The 24,427-nt window shown below is 41.1% G+C and overlaps 1 protein-coding gene across 1 annotated transcript in view; it reads left to right on the top strand.

The window, feature by feature from the left end:
- LOC112222543 (receptor-type tyrosine-protein phosphatase mu-like) overlaps window positions 1–24,427 on the top strand; it is a 441,501-nt gene that overhangs the window by 288,184 nt on the left and 128,890 nt on the right. The window contains exons 16-17 of the mRNA XM_042329181.1: window positions 6,011–6,228; window positions 10,517–10,588. Coding sequence (XP_042185115.1) covers window positions 6,011–6,228; window positions 10,517–10,588 — 290 coding nt within the window. The remainder of the gene's footprint in view (window positions 1–6,010; window positions 6,229–10,516; window positions 10,589–24,427) is intronic.

Here is a 24,427-nt window from a genome sequence, read left to right as displayed (position 1 = left end):
GCTCTATGGAGTAGAATACCATGATGATACTCTATTTCTATGGAGTAGAATACCATGATGAGACTCTATGGAGTAGAATACCATGATGAGGCTCTATGGAGTAGAATACCATGACGAGACTCTATGGAGTAGAATACCATGATGAGACTGTATTTCTATGGAGTAGAATGTCATGATGAGGTTCTATGGAGTAGAATACCATGATGAGACTATATTTCTATAGAGTAGAATACCATGATGAGACTCTATTTCTATGGAGTAGAATACCATGATGAGACTCTATTTCTATGGAGTAGAATACCATGATGAGGCTCTATTGAGTAGAATACCATGACGAGGCGCTATGGAGTAGAATACCATGATGAGACTCTATGAAGTAGAATACCATTGATGAGACTCTATGGAGTAGAATACCATGATGAGACTCTATTTCTATGGAGTTGAATACCATGATGGAACTCTATGGAGTAGAATACCATGATGGGAATCTATGGAGCAGAAGACCATGATGAGACTCTATGGGGTAGAATACCATGATGAGGCTCTATGGAGTAGAATACCACAATGAGGCTCTATGGAGTAGAATACCATGATGAGGCTCTATGTAGTAGAATACCATGATGAGACTCTATTTCTATGGAGTAGAATGTCATGATGAGGTTCTATGGAGTAGAATACCATGATTAGACTATATTTCTATAGAGTAGAATACCATGATGAGACTCTATCTCTATGGAGTAGAATACCATGATGAGGCTCTATGGAGTCGAATACCATGAGGAGACTATATTTATATGGAGTAGAATACCATGATGAGACTCTATTTCTATGGAGTAGAATACCATGATGAGAGTCTATGGGGTAGAATACCATGATGAGGCTCTATGGAGTATAATACCATGATGAGACTCTATTTCTATGGAGTTGAATACCATGATGGAACTCTATGGAGCAGAAGACCATGATGGGAATCTATGGAGTAGAAGACCATGATGAGACTCTATGGGTAGAATACCATGATGAGGCTCTATGGAGTAGAATACCATGATGAGGCTCTATGGAGTAGAATACCATGACGAGTCTCTATGGAGTAGAATACCATGATGAGACTGTATTTCTATGGAGTAGAATGTCATGATGAGGTTCTATGGAGTAGAATACCATGATGAGGCTCTATTGAGTAGAATACCATGACGAGGCGCTATGGAGTAGAATACCATGATGAGACTCTATGAAGTACAATACCATTGATGAGGCTCTATGGAGTCGAATACCATGAGGAGACTATATTTCTATAGAGTAGAATACCATGATGAGACTCTATTTCTATGGAGTAGAATACCATGATGAGGCTCTATGGAGTAGAATACCATGATGAGACTCTATGAAGTAGAATACCATTGTTGAGACTCTATGAAGTATAATACCATGATGAGACCCTATGGAGTAGAATACCATGATGAGACTCTATTTCTATGGAGTAGAATACCATGATGAGACTATTTCTATGGAGTAGAATACCATGATGAGGCTCTATTGAGTAGAATACCATGACGAGGAGCTATGGAGTAGAATACCATGATGAGACTCTATGGAGTAGAATACCATGATGAGACTCTATTTCTATGGAGTTGAATACCATGATGGAACTCTATGGAGTTGAATACCATGATGGGAATCTAATGAGTAGAAGACCATGATGAGGCTCTATGGAGTAGAATACAATGATGACGCTCTATTGAGTAGAATACCATGATGAGACTCTATTTCTATGGAGTAGAATACCAGAATGAGGCTCTATGGAGTTGAATACCATGATGAGGCTCTATGGAGTAGAATACCATGACGAGGCTCTATGGAGTAGAATACCATGATGAGACTCTATTTCTATGGAGTAGAATACCAGAATGAGGCTCTATAGAGTAGAATACCATGATGAGGCTCTATGGAGTAGAATACCATGACGAGGCTCTATGGAGTAGAATACCATGATGAGACTCTATTTCTATGGAGTAGAATACCATGATGAGGCTCTATGTAGTAGAATACCATGATGAGACTGTATGGAGTAGAATACCAGGATGAGATTCTATAAAGTTGAATACCATGGTGAGGCTCTATGGAGTAGAATACCATGATGAGACTATATTTCTATGGAGTAGAATGTCATGATGAGGTTCTATGGAGTAGAATACCATGATGAGACTATATTTCTATAGAGTAGAATACCATGATGAGACTCTATTTCTATGGAGTAGAATACCATGATGAGGCTCTATGGAGTAGAATGCAATGATGAGGCTCTATTGAGTAGAATACCATGATGATACTCTATTTCTATGGAGTAGAATACCATGATGAGGCTCTATGGAGTAGAATACCATGATGAGGCTCTATGGAGTAGAATACCATGATGAGGCTCTATTGAGTAGAATACCATGATGATACTCTATTTCTATGGAGTAGAATACCATGATGAGGCTCTATGGAGTAGAATGCAATGATGAGACTGTATGGAGTAGAATACCATGATGAGACTCTATTTCTATAAAGTAGAATACCATGGTGAGGCTCTATGGAGTAGAATACCATGAGGAGACTATATTTCTATAGAGTAGAATACCATGATGAGACTCTATTTCTATGGAGTAGAATACCACAATGAGGCTCTATGGAGTAGAATACCATGATGAGGCTCTATGGAGTAGAATACCATGACGAGGCTCTATGGAGTAGAATACCATGATGAGACTCTATTTCTATGGAGTAGAATATCATGGTGAGGCTCTATGGAGTAGAATACCATGATGAGACTCTATTTCTATGGAGTAGAATACCAGAATGAGGCGATATGGAGTAGAATACCATGATGAGGCTCTATGGAGTAGAATACCATGACGAGGCTCTATGGAGTAGAATACCATGACGAGGCTCTATGGAGTAGAATACCATGATGAGACTCTATTTCTATGGAGTAGAATACCATGATGAGGCTCTATGTAGTAGAATACCATGATGAGACTGTATGGAGTAGAATACCATGATGAGATTCTATGGAGTAGAATACCATGATGAGACTATATTTCTATAGAGTAGAATACCATGATGAGACTCTATTTCTATGGAGTAGAATACCATGATGAGGCTCTATGGAGTTGAATACCATGAGGAGACTATATTTCTATAGAGTAGAATACCATGATGAGACTCTATTTCTATGGAGTAGAATACCATGATGAGGCTCTATGGAGTAGAATATCATGATGAGACTCTATGAAGTAGAATACCATTGATGAGACTCTATGAAGTAGAATACCATGATGAGACTCTATGGAGTTGAATACCATGATGAGACTCTATTTCTATGAAGTAGAGTACCATGATGAGGCTCTATGGAGTAGAATACCATGATGAGACTCTATTTCTATGGAGTAGAATACCATGATGAGGCTCTATTGAGTAGAATACCATGATGAGGTGCTATGGAGTAGAATACCATGATGAGACTCTATGAAGGAGAATACCATGATGAGACTGTATGGAGTAGAATATGCTTGATGAGGCTCTATGGAGTCGAATACCATGTGGAGACTATATTTCTATAGAGTAGAATACCATGATGAGACTCTATTTCTATGGAGTAGAATACCATGATGAGGCTCTATTGAGTAGAATACCATGATGAGGTGCTATGAAGTAGAATACCATGATGAGACTCTATGAAGGAGAATACCATGATGAGACTGTATGGAGTAGAATATGCTTGATGAGGCTCTATGGAGTCGAATACCATGTGGAGACTATATTTCTATAGAGTAGAATACCATGATGAGACTCTATTTCTATGGAGTAGAATACCATGATGAGGCTCTATGGAGTAGAATACCATGATGAGACTCTATGAAGTAGAATACCATGATGAGGCTCTATGGAGTAGAATACCATGATGAGGCTCTATGGAGTAGAATACCATGATGAGGCTCTATTGAGTAGAATACCATGATGAGGCTCTATGGAGTAGAATACCATGATGAGACTATATTTCTATGGAGTAGAATACCATGATGAGGCTCTATTGAGTAGAATACCATGACGAGGCGCTATGGAGTAGAATACCATGATGAGAATCTATGGAGTAGAATACCATGACGAGGCTCTATGGAGTAGAATACCATGATGAGACTCTATTTCTATGGAGTAGAATGTCATGATGAGGTTCTATGGAGTAGAATACCATGACGAGACTATATTTCTATAGAGTAGAATACCATGATGAGGCTCTATGGAGTAGAATACCATGATGAGGCTCTATGGAGTAGAATACCATGATGAGGCTCTATGGAGTAGAATACCATGATGAACTCTATGGAGTAGAATACCATGATGAGGCTCTATGGAGTAGTGAACAGTGAAGAGGCTCTATGGAGTAGTGAACAGTGATGAGGCTCTATGGAGTAGTGAACAGTGATGAGGCTCTATGGAGTAGTGAACAGTGATGAGGCTCTATGGAGTAGTGAACAGTGATGAGGCTCTATGGAGTAGTGAACAGTGATGAGGCTCTATGGAGTAGTGAACAGTGATGAGGCTCTTTGGAGTAGTGAACAGTGATGAGGCTCTATGGAGTAGTGAACAATGAAGGTGTGCAGTGTCTGTGTTCTTTCGCTGATCTTGATCTTTTCTTTTTATTGTCCAGTCTGAGATATGGCTTTTTCTTTGCAACTCTTCCTAGAAGGCCAGAATCCCGGAGTCGGCTCTTCACTGTTGACGTTGAGACGGTTGTTTTGCGGGTACTATTTAATGAAGCTGCCAGTTGAGGACTTGTGAGGCGTCTGTTTCTCAACCTGACACTCTAATGTACTTGTCCTCTTGCTCAGTTGTGCATCAGGGCCTCCCACTCCTCTTTCTATTCTGGTTAGAGCCATCATCCTCTTTACCATCATCCTCTCTACCATCATCCTCTCTACCTCCACCCTCTCTACCATCCTCCTCTCTTCCATCATCCTCTCTACCATCATCCTCTCTACCATCATCCTTTCTACCATCATCTCTACCATCATCCTCTCTACCATCATCCTCTCTACCATCATCCTCTCTACCATCATCCTCTCTTCCATCATCCTCTCTACCATCATCCTCTCTTCCATCATCCTCTGTACCATCATCCTCTCTACCATCATCCTTTCTACCATCATCATCTCTTCCATCATCCTCTATACCAACATCCTCTATACCATAATCCTCTCTTCCATCATCATCTCTACCATCATCCTCTCTACCATCATCCTCTCTTCCATCATCCTCTCTACCACCACCCTCTCTACCATCATCCTCTCTACCATCATCCTCTCTTCCATCATCCTCTCTACCATCATCATCCTTTCTACCATCATCATCTCTTCCATCACCCTCTCTAACATCATCCTCTCTACCATCATCCTCTCTAACATCATCCTCTCTAACATCATCCTCTCTTCCATCATCCTCTCTAACATCATCCTCTCTACCATCATCCTCTCTAACATCATCCTCTCTAACATCATCCTCTCTTCCATCATCCTCTCTAACATCATCCTCTCTTCCATCATCCTCTCTAACATCATCCTCTCTAACATCATCCTCTCTACCATCATCCTCTCATCCTCTCTTCCTAACATCATCCTCTCCTCCATCATCCTCTCTACCATCATCCTCTCTTCCATCATCCTCTCTACCATCATCCTCTCTACCCATCATCCTCTCTACCATCATCCTCTCTACCATCATCCTCTCTACCATCATCCTCTCTACCCTCATCCTCTCTACCCTCATCCTCTCTACCATCATCCTCTCTACCATCATCCTCTCTACCATCATCCTCTCTACCATCATCCTCTCTACCATCATCCTCTCTACCATCATCCTCTCTACCATCATCCTCTCTACCATCATCCTCTCTACCATCATCCTCTCTTCCATCATTTGTTTAACTCTTTTCCTTATGACATTACTGTTATTATGTTTTCCTAAACAGGAAGCTGGCTAAGAAGCGTAAAGAGACGTTGAGCAGTACTCGACAGGAGATGACAGTGATGGTTAACTCTATGGATAAGAGTTGTACGGAGCAGGGGACAAACTGCGACGAGGCCTTGTCCTTCATGGACACTCACAGCCAAACCCTCAACACCAGGAGTGAGTGTACCCTCACACTCAATGGCCGTAGCGAGTGCACCCTCGCCGTCAATGGCAGAAGTAAGTATTCAGGAATCCAGGTTGCTCTATACATATATACATATATATATATATATATATATATATATATATATATATATATATATATATATATATATATATATATATATAGCTATCATTACCAGACTATTTACTAAAGATTGTCAGAATTACTAAAGATTGAGGCCAGAGGTAAAATTGCATGCACTCATATACAATGACTTTATATAAGGAAAACCAAATGGACTTTTTATATATATATATATATATAGGAAACCTAATATATATATATATTATGTTTACAAAAGTCCATTTGGTTTTCCTCATTGTATATGAGTGCATGCAATTTTACCCTTGGCCTCAACGTCTATTCTGACAATCTTTAGTAAATAGTCTGGTAATGATAGCTCTGGTAATGATAGCTGTCTGGACTTCTCTCCTGTCTAGTGGTCACTGGTCAACACATGCAGCCGCTCCCCAGCCCTCTTTAATCTCATTGACTTAATGCCCATGAAATTGACTTCAGTACAGCTACTAAACCTAAAACTCCACCCAGTTAATAACAACACATAACCATAAATAACATACAATCCTACAACACCTCAGTCTCGAATTAGACCTAACAGCTCAGTTTGTAGGTTAGCTTCTCTCCAGCCCCCTTATAATCTAATGTAAATATATCTAATGATATATCTAATGATATATCTAATGATATATCTAATGATATATCTAATGATATATCTAATGTAGATATATCTAATGTAGATATATCTAATGTAGGTCTATCTAATGTAGATATATTTAATGTAGATATATCTAATGGAAACCTATTTAATATAGGCCTATTTAATGTAGATATATCTAATGTAGGCCTATTTAATGTAGATATATTTAATGTAGATATATCTAATGTAGGTCTATCTAATGTAGATATATTTAATGTAGATATATCTAATGGAAACCTATTTAATATAGGTCTATTTATTGTAGATATATCTAATGTAGGCCTATTTAATGTAGATATATCTAATGTAGGCCTATCTAATGTAGACCTATTTAATGTAGATATGTAATGTAGATTAATCTAGATATATCTAATGGAAACCTATTTAATATAGGTCTATTTATTGTAGATATATCTAATGTAGGCCTATTTAATGTAGATATATCTAATGTAGGCCTATCTAATGTAGACCTATTTAATGTAGATATGTAATGTAGATTAATCTAGATATATCTAATGGAAACCTATTTAATATAGGTCTATTTATTGTAGATATATCTAATGTAGATATAAATCAAATCAAATCAAATTTTATTTGTCACATACACATGGTTAGCAGATGTTAGTGCGAGTGTAGCGAAATGCTTGTAGGTCTATCTAATGTAGATATATCTAATGTAGGCCTATCTAATGTAGACTTATTTAATGTAGATATTTAATGTAGATTAATGTAGATATATCTAATGGAAACCTATTTAATATAGGTCTATTTATTGTAGATATATCTAATGTAGATATATCTAATGTAGGCCTATCTAATGCCCATGAACTTGGTTTCAGTACAGTATGCACTGCAGCAACAGCAACCCCACACACCTCAGTGTCTTAACATCTAACACATTACAATCCTTATGCTGATGTTGACTTCAATACAAATAAGTACAGCTACCTGGGTAGCTAATGACAGCATCTTACCCTGACATCACCCAGTCTGTCTCCCCAAGCTCTGCAGGAGACACTTAAGCTTTGACCTCAACTGACTGTCTATCACTGTGGTTGTCCTAAAACTGATGAAGTCCTCATCCCTCTAATATTGCCTTGTTCACACCCCTCCCTCTCTGTCCAAACCCTCTGTCCACTGTTATCTCGGTCCTTATCCCAGTAATATTGCCCTACGGTCCTTGTCTCTCCTGTTCTAAAGCCTGAGCCCCCTGATTTAAAAAAAATCATATTTAATTTATTTCACCTTTATTTAACCGGGTAGGCCAGTAAATGAGAACTCGTTCTCAACTGGCCTACCTGGTTAAATGAAGGTGAAATAAACACATTTTATTTGATTTTTTAATCAGGGGTCTCAGGCTTTAGAACAGAAGGGGCAAGGACTGTAGGGCAATATTACTGGGATAAGGACCGAGGCTTTGGACAGAGAGGGAGGGGTGTGAACAAGACAATATTAGTAAATGTAAATGATGTTGTCCTACTGTTCTTGTCCCTCCTGTTCTCAAAGCCTGGCGTCCCCTAATATTGCCCTCCTGGTCCCAAAACCGGTCCAGAAGCCCCTTCACCTCAGTTGTTGACTGTCTATTGGTGTCATTTAGATGTCTATATTAGATGGTGTTAGTCATCCCTGTAACTACATCCTCTGGTCCTAGATGGTGTTAGTCATCCCTGTAACTACATCCTCTGGTCCTAGATGGTGTTAGTCATCCCTGTAACTACATCCTCTGGTCCTAGATGGTGTTAGTCATCCCTGTAACTACATCCCCTGGTCCTAGATGGTGTTAGTCATCCCTGTAACTACATCCCCTGGTCCTAGAAGAGGTCTGTGACATGGTGTTGGTCCTAGATGGTGTTGGTCATAGATGACATGGTGTTGGTCCTAGATGGTGTTGGTCCTAGATTTTGTTGGTCCTAGATTTTGTTGGTCCTAGATTTTGTTGGTCCTAGATGGTGTTGGTCCTAGATTGTGTTGGTCCTAGATGGTGTTGGTCCTAGATGGTGTTGGTCAGAGATGGTGTTGGATTGGATGGTGTTGGTCCTAGATGGTGTTGGTCCTAGATGACATGGTGTTGGTCCTAGATGATGTTGGTCCTAGATGGTGTTGGTCTTAGATGACATGGTGTTGGTCCTAGATGGTGTTGGTCCTAGATGGTGTTGGTCCCAGATGGTGTTGTTCATAGATAGTGTTGGTCCTAGATGGTGTTGGTCCTAGATGGTGTTGGTCCTAGATGGTGTTGGTCTTAGATGGTGTTGGTCCTAGATGACATGGTGTTGGGTCTAGATGGTGTTGGTCCTAGATGGTGTTGGTCCTAGATGGTGTTGGTCCTAGATGACATGGTGTTGGTTCTAGATGGTGTTGGTCCTAGATGGTATTGGTCCTAGATGGTGTTGGTCCTAGATGGTGTTCGTCCTAGATGGTATTGGTCCTAGGTGACATGGTGTTGGTCCTAGATGGTATTGGTCCTAGGTGACATGGTGTTGGTCCTAGATGACATGGTGTTGGTCCTAGATGGTATTGGTCCTAGATGGTGTTGGTCCTAGATGGTGTTGGTCCTAGATGGTGTTGGTCCTAGATGACATGGTGTTGGTCCTAGATGGTGTTGGTCATAGATTACATGGTGTTGGTCCTAGATGGTGTTGGTCCTAGATGGTGTTGGTCCTAGATGACATGGTGTTGGTCCTAGATGGTGTTGGTCCTAGACGGTGTTGGTCCTAGATGGTATTGGTCCTAGGTGACATGGTGTTGGTCCTAGATGGTGTTGGTCCTAGATGGTGTTGGTCCTAGATGGTGTTGGTCCTAGATGGTCTTGGTCCTAGATGGTCTTGGTCCTAGATTACATGGTGTTGGTCCTAGATTGTGTTGGCCCTAGATGGTGTTGGTCCTAGATGGTGTTGGAAGGAGATGGTGTTGGTCCTAGATGGTCTTGGTCCTAGATGGTGTTGGTCATAGATTACATGGTGTTGGTCCTAGATTGTGTTGGCCCTAGATGGTGTTGGTCCTAGATGGTGTTGGAAGGAGATGGTGTTGGTCCTAGATGGTGTTGGTCCTAGATGACATGGTGTTGGTCCTAGATGGTGTTGGTCCTAGATGGTGTTGGTCCTAGATGGTGTTGGTCCTAGATGGTGTTGGTCCTAGATGGTGTTGGTCCTAAATGACATGGTGTTGGTCCTAGATGGTGTTGGTCCTATATGGTGTTGGTCCTACATGACATGGTGTTGGTCCTAGATGATGTTGGTCCTAGATGACATGGTGTTGGTCCTAGATGGTGTTGGTCCTAGATGACATGGTGTTGGTCCTAGATGGTGTTGGTCCTAGATGACATGGTGTTGGTCCTAGATGGTGTTGGTCCTAGATGGTGTTGGTCCTAGATGACATGGTGTTGGTCCTAGATGGTGTTGGTCCTAGACGGTGTTGGTCCTAGATGGTATTGGTCCTAGGTGACATGGTGTTGGTCCTAAACTACTACACTAAATTACTACTAAGCTACTAAGATTATATGATTCACATACATTATATTCATGTTCAATGATTATGTTGAGATTCTATAACTATATAATTGACGATTGTTTATTTTCTGTCTCTAGCTGGGTTGTCCTCTTCCTCCTTCACCCTGTCTAATACTCTCAGCACAACGCTCCCCAAGTCCTACTACCCAGGTAAACACTTTTAAACACACACCATTCTGTTACTATATATTATACTCACGGTAGGTAGTAGAGAGTACAAGTCAATGGTTTGAAAAAAGTACCTAGCGATGAGCTGGCAAGAGTGTTTTATCTTCTAACCTATAGGCCGTTGTTGGATCAATCATTTCAGTAAACATACTCTTTATGAAGGCACTAGCTATATTTGTGCCTTTCCATATCAACAGTCCACAGAGTCTCTTTGTGTGAGATGTAATAGTTCTTATGTCTTCAGCTATAAGCCTATATTCTTCTGTCTATTCTTCTTCTAGCCTCGGTCTATAATCACATTCACTGTGCTCTGTTATTTACTTCTTCTCCGTTCTTATCTCCTATTCTTTTATTTACCTCTATTTTCTCTCTCTTCTTCCTCCAATCTCTGCACTTGTTTTGGGGTTATGACCAGATCCCTTTGTGCCAACTGCTATCTTAGGTGAGACAAATCTTCTTTTACCACTATTCCCATTTCCGCTGTGAGTTTTATAATGGAATTTGCCGTTTAACTTGCTTATATTAAAAGCCTTTATACAAAATATACACACTACCGTTCAAAAGTTTGGGGTCATTTAGAAATGTCCTTCTTTTTGAAAGAAAAGCTACTTTTTTTAACATTAAAATGACATTGATCAGAAATACAGTGTAGACTGCCATAGAAGGCCAGCATCCCGGAGTCGACCTCTTCACTGTTGACGTTGAGACTGGTGTTTTGCGGGTACTATTTAATGAAGCTGCCAGGTGAGGACTTGTGAGGCGTCTGTTTCTCAACCTGACACTCTAATGTACTTGTCCTCTTGCTCAGTTGTGCATCAGGGCCTCCCACTCCTCTTTCTATTCTGGTTAGAGTCCGTTTCCACTGTTCTGTGAAGGGAGTAGTACACAGCATTGTACGAGATCTTCAGTTTCTTGGCAATTTCTCGCATGGAATAGCCTTCATTTCTCAGAACAAGAATAGACTGATGAGTTTCAGGAGAAAGGTCTTTGTTTCTGGCCATTTTGAGCCTGTAATCGAACCCACAAATGCTGATGCTCCAGATACTCAACTAGTCTAAAGAAGGCCAGTTTTATTGCTTATTTAATTACTCAGGACAACCGTTTTCAGCTGTGCCAACATAATTGCAAAAGTGTTTTCTAGTGATCAATTAGCCTTTTAAAATGATAAACTTGGATTAGCTAACACAACGTGCCATTGGAACACAGGAGTGATGGTTGCTGGTCTCTGTACGCCTATGTAGATATTCCATTAAAAATCTGCCGTTTCAAGCAACAATAAATAAATAAAAAATGTAGCTTTTCTTTCAAAAACAAGGACATTTCTAAATGACCCCAAACTTTTGAACAGTAGTGTGTGTGTGTATATATATATATATATTTACATGAAAAAGAGACTGTGTCCCCTTTGGTCAGCTCTGTTACTGAAAGTCATCTTCAATATCTGCCTGCTGCTTCTCCCTACTCCCCTTCCCCCCTCTCCGTCTTCCTCATCCTCCTCTTCCTCTTTCCTTTCCTCCTCAACCTCCTCTTTCCCTTCCTCCTCTTCCTCCTCTTTCCCTTCCTCCTCTTTCCCTTCCTCCTCTTCCTCCTCTTTCCCTTCCTCCTCTTTCCCTTCCTCCTCTTCCTCCTCTTTCCCTTCCTCCTTTTCCTCCTCTTCCTCCTCTTTCCCTTCCTCCTCTTCCTCCTCATTCCCTTCCTCCTCTTCCTCCTCTTCCTCCTCTTTCCCTTCCTCCTCTTCCTCCTCTTTCCCTTCCTCCTTTTTCTCTTCCTCCTCTTCCTCCTCTTTCCCTTCCTCCTCTTCCTCCCTGTATATCTCTGTGGTTTCCCCTGGGCTGAGGCTGGCTTCACTCCATCCCATCTGCATTGCGTGTGCCGTGTGTGTGATGTCACCGGCGTAACATGTATTACCTCTCATATGCATGTGGACTGGATGTGAGGGGTTGTGTAGGTAGCGCACCCCTACCTATTGCCATGGCCACTGTTACTACAGTTACTTGTACAATCACTCTAGTACACTTAAAAAATAGAGAAGGGAAGAGATCAACCACTTATATAAACAGAGAGAGAGAGAGATCAACCACTTATATAAACAGAGAGAGAGAGAGAGAGAGATCAACCACTTATATAAACAGAGAGAGGGAGAGAGAGATCAACCACTTATATAAACAGAGAGGGGAGAGAGAGATCAACCACTTATTTAAACAGAGAGGGGAGATCTACCACTTATATAAACAGAGAGAGGGAGATCTACCACTTATAAAAACAGAGAGAGAGATCAACCACTTATATAAACAGAGAGAGAGAGAGATGAAACAATTATATAAAAACAGAGAGAGAGAGATCAACCACTTATATAAACAGAGAGAGAGAGAGATCAACCACTTATATAAACAGAGAGAGAGAGAGATCAACCACTTATATAAACAGAGAGAGAGAGAGATCAGCCACTTATATAAACAGAGAGAGAGAGAGATCAGCCACTTATATAAACAGAAGAGAGAGAGAGAGAGAGAGATCAGCCACTTATATAAACAGAGAGAGAGAGAAAGAGAGAGAGAGAGAGAGAGATCAACCACTTATATAAACAGAGAGAGATCAACCACTTATATAAACATATACAGAGAGAGAGAGATCAAACACTTATGTAAACATAGAGAGAGAGAGAGAGAGAGAGAGAGATCATTTATATAAACAGAGAGAGAGAAAGAGAGATCAACCACTTATGTAAACATAGAGAGAGAGAGATCAACCACTTATATAAACAGAGAGAGAGAGAGATCAACCACTTATATAAACAGAGAGAGAGAGAGAGATCAACCACTTATATAAACACAGAGAGAGAGAGAGAGATCAACCACTTATATAAACAGAGAGAGAGAGAGAGAGAGAGAGAGAGAGAGAGATCAGCCACTTATATAAAAGAGAGAGAGAGAGAGAGATCAACCACTTATATAAAAAGAGAGAGAGAGAGAGATCAACCACTTATATAAACAGAGACAGAGAGAGAGAGAGAGATCAGCCACTTATATAAACAGAGAGAGAGAGAGAGAGATCAACCACCTCTATAAACAGGGAGAGAGAGAGAGAGAGATCAACCACTTATATAAACAGAGAGAGAGAGAGATCAACCACTTATATAAACAGAGACAGAGAGAGAGAAAGAGATCAACCAATTATATAAACAGAGCGAGGGAGAAAGAGAGATCAACCACTTATATAAACAGAGAGAGAGAGAGATCAACCACTTATGTAAACAGAGAGAGAGAGAGATCAGCCACTTATATAAACAGAGAGAGAGAGAGAGAGAGAGAGAGAGATCAACCACTTATATAAACAGAGAGAGAGAGAGAGAGAGAGAGATCAGCCACTTATATAAACAGAGAGAGAGAGAGATCAACCACCTCTATAAACAGGGAGAGAGAGAGAGAGAGATCAACCACTTATATAAACAGAGACAGAGAGATCAACCACTTATATAAACAGAGAGGGAGAGAGAGATCAACCACTTATATAAACAGAGACAGAGAGAGAGAAAGAGATCAACCAATTATATGAACAGAGCGAGGGAGAAAGAGATCAACCACTTATATAAACAGAGAGAGAGAGATCAAGCACTTATATAAACAGAGAGAGGGAGAGGGAGAGAGATCAAGCACTTATATAAACAGAGAGAGAGATCAACCACTTATATAAACAGAGAGAGAGATCAACCACTTATATAAAACAGAGAGAGAGAGAGAGGAAGAGATCAACCTCTTATATAAACAGAGAGAGAGATCAAGCACTTATATAAACAGAGAGAGAGATCAACCACTTATATAAACAGAGAGAGGAGAGAGAGAGTTCAACCACTTATGTAAACAGAGAGAGGAGAGAACAACCACTTATATAAATAGAGAGAGAGAGAGATCAACCACTTATATAAACAGAGAGAGAGAGAGGGAGAGATCAACCACTTATATAAACAGAGAGAGAGAGAGGGAGAGATCAACCACTTATATAAACAGAGAGGGAGAGAGAGAGAGCAACCACTTATATAAACAGAGAGGGAGAGAGAGAACAACCACTTATATAAACAGAGAGAGAGAGAGATCAACCACTTATATAAACAGAGAGAGGGAGAGAGAGATCAACAACCTCTATAAAAAGAGAGAGAGAGATCAATCACTTATAGGGTGGGAGAGAGAGAGAGAGATCAACAACCTATATAAACAGAGGGAGAGAGAGAGAGAGCAACCACTTATATAAACAGAGAGAGAGAGAGAGAACAACCACTTATATAAACAGAGAGAGGGAGAGAGAGAGTTCAACCACTTATGTAAACAGAGAGGGAGAGAACAACCACTTATATAAATAGAGAGGGGAGAGGGAGAGATCAACCACTTATATAAACAGAGAGAGAGAGAGAGAGATCAACCACTTATATAAACAGAGAGAGAGAGAGAGAGAGAGAGAGAGAGAGATCAACCACTTATATAAACAGAGACAGAGAGAGAGAGAGAGAGATCAGCCACTTATATAAACAGAGAGAGAGAGAGAGAGAGAGAGAGATCAACCACTTATATAAACAGAGAAAGAGAGAGAGAGAGAGAGAGATCAGCCACTTATATAAACAGAGAGAGAGAGAGATCAACCACCTCTATAAACAGGAGAGAGAGAGAGAGAGATCAACCACTTATATAAACAGAGACAGAGAGATCAACCACTTATATAAACAGAGAGGGAGAGAGAGATCAACCACTTATATAAACAGAGACAGAGAGAGAGAGAAAGAGATCAACCAATTATATAAACAGAGAGGGAGAAAGAGAGATCAACCACCTCTATAAACAGGGAGAGAGAGAAGAGAAAAAGAGATCAACCACTTATATAAACAGAGAGAGGGAGAGGGAGAGAGATCAAGCACTTATATAAACAGAGAGAGAGATCAACCACTTATATAAACAGAGAGGAGAGAGAGAGAGATCAACCACTTATATAAACAGAGAGAGAGAGAGAGAGGAAGAGATCAACCTCTTATATAAACAGAGAGAGAGATCAAGCACTTATATAAACAGAGAGAGAGATCAACCACTTATATAAACAGAGAGGGAGAGAGAGAGTTCAACCACTTATGTAAACAGAGAGAGAGAGAACAACCACTTATATAAACAGAGAGAGAGAGAGAGATCAACCACTTATATAAACAGAGAGAGAGAGAGGGAGAGATCAACCACTTATATAAACAGAGAGAGAGAGAGGGAGAGATCAACCACTTATATAAACAGAGAGGGAGAGAGAGAGAGCAACCACTTATATAAACAGAGAGGGAGAGAGAGAACAACCACTTATATAAACAGAGAGAGAGAGAGATCAACCACTTATATAAACAGAGAGAGGGAGAGAGAGATCAACAACCTCTATAAACAGAGAGAGAGAGAGATCAATCACTTATAGGGTGGGAGAGGGAGAGAGAGATCAACAACCTCTATAAACAGAGGGGAGAGAGAGAGAGCAACCACTTATATAAACAGAGAGGGAGAGAGAGAGAGCAACCACTTATTTAAACAGAGAGAGAGATCAACCACTCATATAAACAGAGAGAGAGGGAGGGACATCAACCACTTATATAAACAGAGAGGGAGAGAGAGAGAGAGCAACCACGTATATAAACAGAGAGAGAGATCAACCACTTATATAAACAGAGGGAGAGAGAGAGATCAACCACTTATATAAACAAAGAGAGAGAGGGAGATCAACCACTTATATAAACAGAGAGAGAGAGAGAGAGAGATCAACCACTTATATAAACAGAGAGAGGGAGAGAGAGATCAACAACCTCTATAAACAGAGAGATCAACCACTTATAGGGTGGGAGAGGGAGAGAGAGATCAACAACCTCTATAAACAGAGAGAGAGAGAGAGAGATCAACCACTTATAGAAAACAGAGACAGAGAGAGAGATCAGCCACTTATATAAACAGAGAGAGAGAGAGAGAGAGAACAACCATTCATATAAACAGAGACAGAGAGAGAGAGATCAATCACTTATATAAACAGAGAGGGAGAGAGAGAGATCAACCACTTATATAAACAGAGAGAGGGAGAGAGAAAGAGATCAACCACTTATATAAACAGAGAGAGAGAGAGAGATCAACCACTTATATAAACAGAGACAGAGAGAGAGAAAGAGATCAACCACTTATATAAACAGAGAGAGAGAGAGATCAACCACTTATATAAACAGAGAGAGAGAGAGAGATCAACCACTTATATAAACAGAGAGAGAGAGAGATCAACCACTTATATAAACAGAGAGAGAGAGAGAGAGAGAGAGAGATCAACCACTTATATAAACAGAGACAGAGAGAGAGAGATCAACCACTTATATAAACAGAGAGGGAGAGAGAGATCAACCACTTATATAAACAGAGACAGAGAGAGAGAGAGAGATCAGCCACTTATATAAACAGAGAGAGAGAGAGAGATCAACCACCTCTATAAACAGGGAGAGAGAGAGAGAGAGAGCGAGATCAACCACTTATATAAACAGAGACAGAGAGAGAGAGATCAACCACTTATATAAACAGAGAGGGAGAGAGAGATCAACCACTTATATAAACAGAGACAGAGAGAGAGATCAGCCACTTATATAAACAGAGAGAGAGAGAGAGAGATCAACCACCTCTATAAACAGGGAGAGAGAGAGAGAGAGCGAGATCAACCACTTATATAAACAGAGACAGAGAGAGAGAGATCAACCACTTATATAAACAGAGAGGGAGAGAGAGATCAACCACTTATATAAACAGAGACAGAGAGAGAGAAAGAGATCAACCAATTATATGAACAGAGCGAGGGAGAAAGAGAGATCAACCACTTATATAAACAGAGAGAGAGAGAGATCAACCACTTATGTAAACAGAGAGAGAGAGAGATCAGCCACTTATATAAACAGAGAGAGAGAGAGAGAGAGAGATCAACCACTTATATAAACAGAGACAGAGAGAGAGAGAGAGAGAGAGATCAGCCACTTATATAAACAGAGAGAGAGAGAGATCAACCACCTCTATAAACAGAGGGAGAGAGAGAGAGAGATCAACCACTTATATAAACAGAGACAGAGAGATCAACCACTTATATAAACAGAGAGAGAGAGAGAGATCAACCACTTATATAAACAGAGAGAGAGAGAGAGAGATCAACCACTTATATAAACAGAGACAGAGAGAGAGAGAGATCAGCCACTTATATAAACAGAGAGAGAGAGAGAGAGATCAACCACCTCTATAAACAGGGAGAGAGAGAGAGAGAGCGAGATCAACCACTTATATAAACAGAGACAGAGAGAGAGAGATCAACCACTTATATAAACAGAGAGAGAGAGAAAGAGATCAACCAATTATATGAACAGAGCGTGGGAGAAAGAGAGATCAACCACTTATATAAACAGAGAGAGAGAGATCAACCACTTATGTAAACAGAGAGAGAGAGAGATCAGCCACTTATATAAACAGAGAGAGAGAGAGAGAGAGAGAGATCAACCACTTATATAAACAGAGACAGAGAGAGAGATCAGCCACTTATATAAACAGAGAGAGAGAGAGATCAACCACCTCTATAAACAGGGAGAGAGAGAGAGAGAGATCAACCACTTATATAAACAGAGACAGAGAGATCAACCACTTATATAAACAGAGAGGGAGAGAGAGATCAACCACTTATATAAACAGAGACAGAGAGAGAGAAAGAGATCAACCAATTATATGAACAGAGCGAGGGAGAAAGAGAGATCAACCACCTCTATAAACAGGGAGAGAGAGAGAGAGAAAAAGAGATCAACCACTTATATAAACAGAGAGAGGGAGAGGGAGAGAGATCAAGCACTTATATAAACAGAGAGAGAGATCAACCACTTATATAAACAGAGAGAGGGAGAGGGGAGAGATCAACCACTTATATAAACAGAGAGAGAGAGAGAGAGGAAGAGATCAACCTCTTATATAAACAGAGAGAGGGAGAGAGAGAGTTCAACCACTTATGTAAACAGAGAGGGAGAGAACAACCACTTATATAAATAGAGAGGGGAGAGGGAGAGATCAACCACTTATATAAACAGAGAGAGAGAGAGAGAGAGAGAGAGAGACATCAACCACGTATATAAACAGAGAGGGAGAGAGAGAGAGCAACCACTTATTTAAACAGAGAGAGAGATCAACCACTCATATAAACAGAGAGAGAGGGAGGGACATCAACCACTTATATAAACAGAGAGGGAGAGAGAGAGAGAGCAACCACGTATATAAACAGAGAGAGAGATCAACCACTTATATAAACAGAGAGAGAGAGAGAGAGAGAGAGAGATCAACCACTTATATAAACAGAGAGAGGGAGAGAGAGATCAACAACCTCTATAAACAGAGAGAGAGAGAGAGAGAGAGAGAGAGAGAGAGATCAACCACTTATATAAACAGAGAGGGAGAGAGAGAGAGCAACCACTTATATAAACAGAGAGAGAGATCAACCACTTATGTAAACAGAGAGAGAGAGAGAGAGAGAGAGAGAACAACCACTTATATAAACAGAGAGAGAGAGAGAGAGAACAACCACTTATATAAACAGGGAGGGAGAGAGAGATCAACCACTTATATAAACAGAGAGAGGGAGAGAGAAAGAGATCAACCACTTATATAAACAGAGAGAGGGAGAAAGAGATCAACCACTTATATAAACAGAGAGAGGGAGAGGGAGAGAGATCAAGCACTTATATAAACAGAGAGAGAGATCAACCACTTATATAAACAGAGAGAGAGATCAAGCACTTATATAAACAGAGAGAGGGAGAGAGAGATCAACCACTTATATAAACAGAGAGGGAGAGAGAGAGAGAGGAAGAAAGAGAGAGAGAGGGAAAGAGAGAGAGAGAACTGTAACTGCTATGATAGCTAACTGTAACTGCTCTAATAGATAGCTGTTGTCTAACTGTCTAACTGCTCTGATAGCTAACTGTTGTCTAACCGTCTAACTGCTCTGATAGCTAACTGTTGTCTAACTGTCTAACTGCTCTGATAGCTACCTGTTGTCTAACTGCTCTGATAGCTAGCTGTTGGCTAACTGCTCTGATAGCTAACTGTTGTCTAACTGCTCTGATAGCTAACTGTTGTCTAACTGCTCTGATAGCTAACTGTTTTCTAACTGCTCTGATAGCTAGCTGTTGGCTAACTGCTCTGAAAGCTAACTGTTGTCTAACTGCTCTGATAGCTAACTGTTGTCTAACTGTCTAACTGCTCTGATAGCTAGCTGTTGGCTAACTGCTCTGACAGCTAACTGTTAGCTAACTGCTCTGATAGCTAAATGTCTAACTGCTCTGATAGCTATCTGTTGGCTAACTGCTCTGATAGCTAGCTGTTGGCTAACTGTCTAACTGCTCTGATAGCTAGCTGTTGGCTAACTACTCTGATAGCTAGCTGTTGGCTAACTGCTCTGATAGCTAGCTGTTGGCTAACTGCTCTGATAGCTATCTGTTGGCTAACTGCTCTGATAGCTAGCTGTTGGCTAACTGTCTAACTGCTCTGATAGCTAGCTGTTGGCAAACTGCTCTGATAGCTAATTGTTGGCTGACTGTAACTGCTCTGATAGCTAGCTGTTGGCTAACTGTCTAACTGCTCTGATAGCTAGCTGTTGGCTAACTGCTCTGATAGCTAACTGTTGGCTGACTGTAACTGCTCTGATAGCTAGCTGTTGGCTAACTGTCTAACTGCTCTGATAGCTAGCTGTTGGCTAACTACTCTGATAGCTAGCTGTTGGCTAACTACTCTGATAGCTAGTGTTAGAAATTAGATATGTAGACGGGCTGGTTTTGGCAGTTAGTGTAATGCGGGAGCTATCCTGTAGGGGACCCCACAGGCTTTACTTTGAGTTGTAGCCCTGTATTAGCAATAGGTTGGTCACCTGCATAAGAAATAGCATTTCTCTACACTAGCTGTTGGCTAACTGCTCTGATAGCTAGCTGTTGGCTAACTACTCTGATAGCTAGCTGTTGGCTAACTACTCTGATAGCTAGCTGTTGGCTAACTACTCTGATAGCTAGCTGTTGGCTAATTGCTCTGATAGCTAGCTGTTGGCTAACTGCTCTGATAGCTAGCTGTTGGCTAACTGCTCTGATAGCTAGCTGTTGGCTAACTGCTCTGATAGCTAGCTGTTGGCTAACTGCTCTGATAGCTAGCTGTTGGCTAACTGCTCTAACTGCTCTGATAGCTAGCTGTTGGCTAACTGTCTAACTGCTCTGATAGCTAGCTGTTGGCTAACTGCTCTGATAGCTAGCTGTTGGCTAACTGCTCTGATAGCTAGCTGTTGGCTAACTGCTCTGATAGCTAGCTGTTGGCTAACTGCTCTGATAGCTAGCTGTTGGCTAACCTCTGATAGCTAGCTGTTGGCTAACTACTCTGATAGCTAGCTGTTGGCTAACTACTCTGATAGCTAGCTGTTGGCTAACTGCTCTGATAGCTAGCTGTTGGCTAACTGCTCTGATAGCTAGCTGTTGGCTAACTGCTCTGATAGCTAGCTGTTGGCTAACTGCTCTGATAGCTAGCTGTTGGCTAACTAATAGCTAGCTGTTGGCTAACTACTCTGATAGCTAGCTGTTGGCTAACTGCTCTGATAGCTAGCTGTTGGCTAACTGCTCTGATAGCTAGCTGTTGGCTAACTGCTCTGATAGCTAGCTGTTGGCTAACTGCTCTGATAGCTAGCTGTTGGCTAACTACTCTGATAGCTAGCTGTTGGCTAACTGCTCTGATAGCTAGCTGTTGGCTAACTGCTCTGATAGCTAGCTGTTGGCTAACTACTCTGATAGCTAGCTGTTGGCTAACTACTCTGATAGCTAGCTGTTGGCTAACTGCTCTGATAGCTAGCTGTTGGCTAACTGCTCTGATAGCTAGCTGTTGGCTAACTGCTCTGATAGCTAGCTGTTGGCTAACTGCTCTGATAGCTAGCTGTTGGCTAACTGCTCTGATAGCTAGCTGTTGGCTAACTGCTCTGATAGCTAGCTGTTGGCTAACTGCTCTGATAGCTAACTGTTGTCTAACTGCTCTGATAGCTAGCTGTTGGCTAACTACTCTGATAGCTAGCTGTTGGCTAACTGCTCTGATAGCTAACTGTTGTCTAACTGCTCTGATAGCTAGCTGTTGGCTAACTACTCTGATAGCTAGAGCTAGTGACCTACTTGGTGTTGTTGTTTTGCCGCCATGCACTCTTCTGTTTATTCCTCCTCTTCCATGATAAAATAGAATAATAAAACCATTTAGTTTTCTCATTAATTATTAGTAGCCTTTGTTGAAAGAGAAATGAAGGGGCAGGGGGGGGGGGGGCAGGGGGGGGACGCCTGAAGTATAGGCATATACACTGAACTGCACCATCTAGAAAAGTAGAGCGCTTGTGTTTATTTTTGACTAGCTATAGCTTTTGGGGAAAACATGATAATAACAACAATTATATGTGGGGCAGTAGTGATAATGAATGACCTGAGGCATCAAGGGCACACACAAATAAGCAACACAACATGGTTTTAGATGTTTGCCACATATCTCAAGTGAAGCATAAAAAAAACATGATTCTACCATGAAACCAAGATAATGCCTGTCATGGTAAACGTGTTGACAGTTAGCGTTAGCTTCAGAAGTAATGAAGCATGTAGCCGTTAGCGCTAGCTGGTTGAGAGCCAGGCAAGGCAGGCTGGCTGGAAAAGGTTATCTGTTTTTAGGAGTGACAGTTTGAGTTAGCATATTGGGAGTTGATGATCATTTAATGTGAGTGATTAGTGCAAACCCCACATATCATCTTGTTCATTTCATTTCATCACAGACTTTATTTTGTATCATGTCACCCTAAATGCATTCAGCACATGATAAACATGTGCCTTTAAAATACTTGAAAATTAGAATCACGAATATTTCAATATTAAAAAACTATTTAATTTCAGGAGTGAGGCCAATAACTATTTATTTTTTCCCCTTTCTGACCCCTTGAAATACATTCTGTCCCCTTGAAATCCATTTTGTCCCATTGAAATCCATTCTGTCCCCTTGAAATCCATTCTGTCCCCTTGAAATCCATTCTGTCCCCTTGAAAGCCATTCTGTCCCCTTGAAAGCCATTCTGTCCCCTTGAAATCCATTCTGTCCCCTTGAAATCCATTCTGTCCCCTTGAAAGCCATTCTGTCCCCTTGAAAGCCATTCTGTCCCCTTGAAAGCCCATTCTGCTCCATTCTGTCCCCTTGAAATCCATTCTGTCCCCTGAAAGCCATTCTGTAGCTCAACACACTACCGGTGACTGTGACCTAACTAACAGTGACTGTGACCTAACTAACACCGGTGACTGTGACCTAACAGTAGCTCAACACACTACCGGTGACTGTGACCTAACTAACAGTAGCTCAACACACTACCGGTGACTGTGACCTAACTAACAGTAGCTCAACACACTACCGGTGACTGTGACCTAACAGTGACTGTGACTGTGACCTAACAGTAGCTCAACACACTACCGGTGACTGTAACTTAACTAACAGTAGCTCAACACACTACCGGTGACTGTGACCTAACTAACAGTAGCTCAACACACTACCGGTGACTGTGACCTAACTAACAGTAGCTCAACACACTACCGGTGACTGTGACCTAACAGTAGCTCAACACACTACCGGTGACTGTGACCTAACTAACAGTAGCTCAACACACTACCGGTGACTGTGACCTAACAGTAGCTCAACACACTACCGGTGACTGTGACCTAACTAACAGTAGCTCAACACACTACCGGTGACTGTGACCTAACAGTAGCTCAACACACTACCGGTGACTGTAACCTAACTAACGGTAGCTCAACACACTACCGGTGACTGTGACCTAACAGTAGATCAACACACTACCGGTGACTGTAACCTAACTAACGGTAGCTCAACACACTACCGGTGACTGTGACCTAACAGTAGCTCAACACACTACCGGTGACTGTAACCTAACTAACGGTAGCTCAACACACTACCGGTGACTGTAACGGTGCTTATGCTGATTTGTTGCTTACACCCCTCTCTTCTCCTCTCTTCTCTCTTCTTCCTCTCTTTCTCTTCCCTCTCTCTGTTCTCGTACCTAACCCTCTTTATGTATCTCCTATAAAAGTGCCCATAAATGGTAAGTCGCCAGCCTTCCCTGGTCCTGTTCTTGGGCTTGGTTTGGGGAAGGAGGTGATGTCGCAGGAACACACAGATACCAGTGAGAGAGCTGCTACATTCAATATGATTATTATTGTTTTAATTATTATTGCATGGCCAGTGGACATGCTAGCATTTCACTACCGTCTGTATCGTATCGTACCTCTTGTTTCCACCTTTGGAGCCGTTAGCCTAGCATGATGCCGTTAGCCTAGCATGATGCCGTTAGCCTAGCATGATGCCATCACTGCATTTTCATGTTCCCGTCTCCCATGTCCTCACTTCCTTTTGTTTTTTTTCAGTTGTTTTTGTTTGGTTGTATTGAGTAATGTTGCTTCAGATGGTGCCTGCCTTCCTCAGCCATTGTGTTTTTGCTGTAGCCCACATCCTTCATGTCATGGACATATTTCATCACATCTCCTGCCTCATTCTGCCACAATATGAGAGAGTGGTTGGATTCCGAGGTGTATCAAAACATTTAATTACGTATTTAAAAAGTACTGCCTCTTTAATAATGTATTTATATTAGTGAGAACCTTCGGCACTACTTCTTCGCACAGCGTAGTCATAAAAATTAGACTCATCACAAGCCCACTGTTCTCCAGTTGATTCACAGTTGGAGCTGAGCCTTCTCC

This window comes from Oncorhynchus tshawytscha, linkage group LG10, assembly GCF_018296145.1.
Source record: "Oncorhynchus tshawytscha isolate Ot180627B linkage group LG10, Otsh_v2.0, whole genome shotgun sequence".
NCBI lineage: Eukaryota > Metazoa > Chordata > Actinopteri > Salmoniformes > Salmonidae > Oncorhynchus > Oncorhynchus tshawytscha.
The sequence above is the reverse complement of the archived record's forward strand: the minus strand, read 5'-3'. Positions and strand labels throughout refer to the sequence as shown.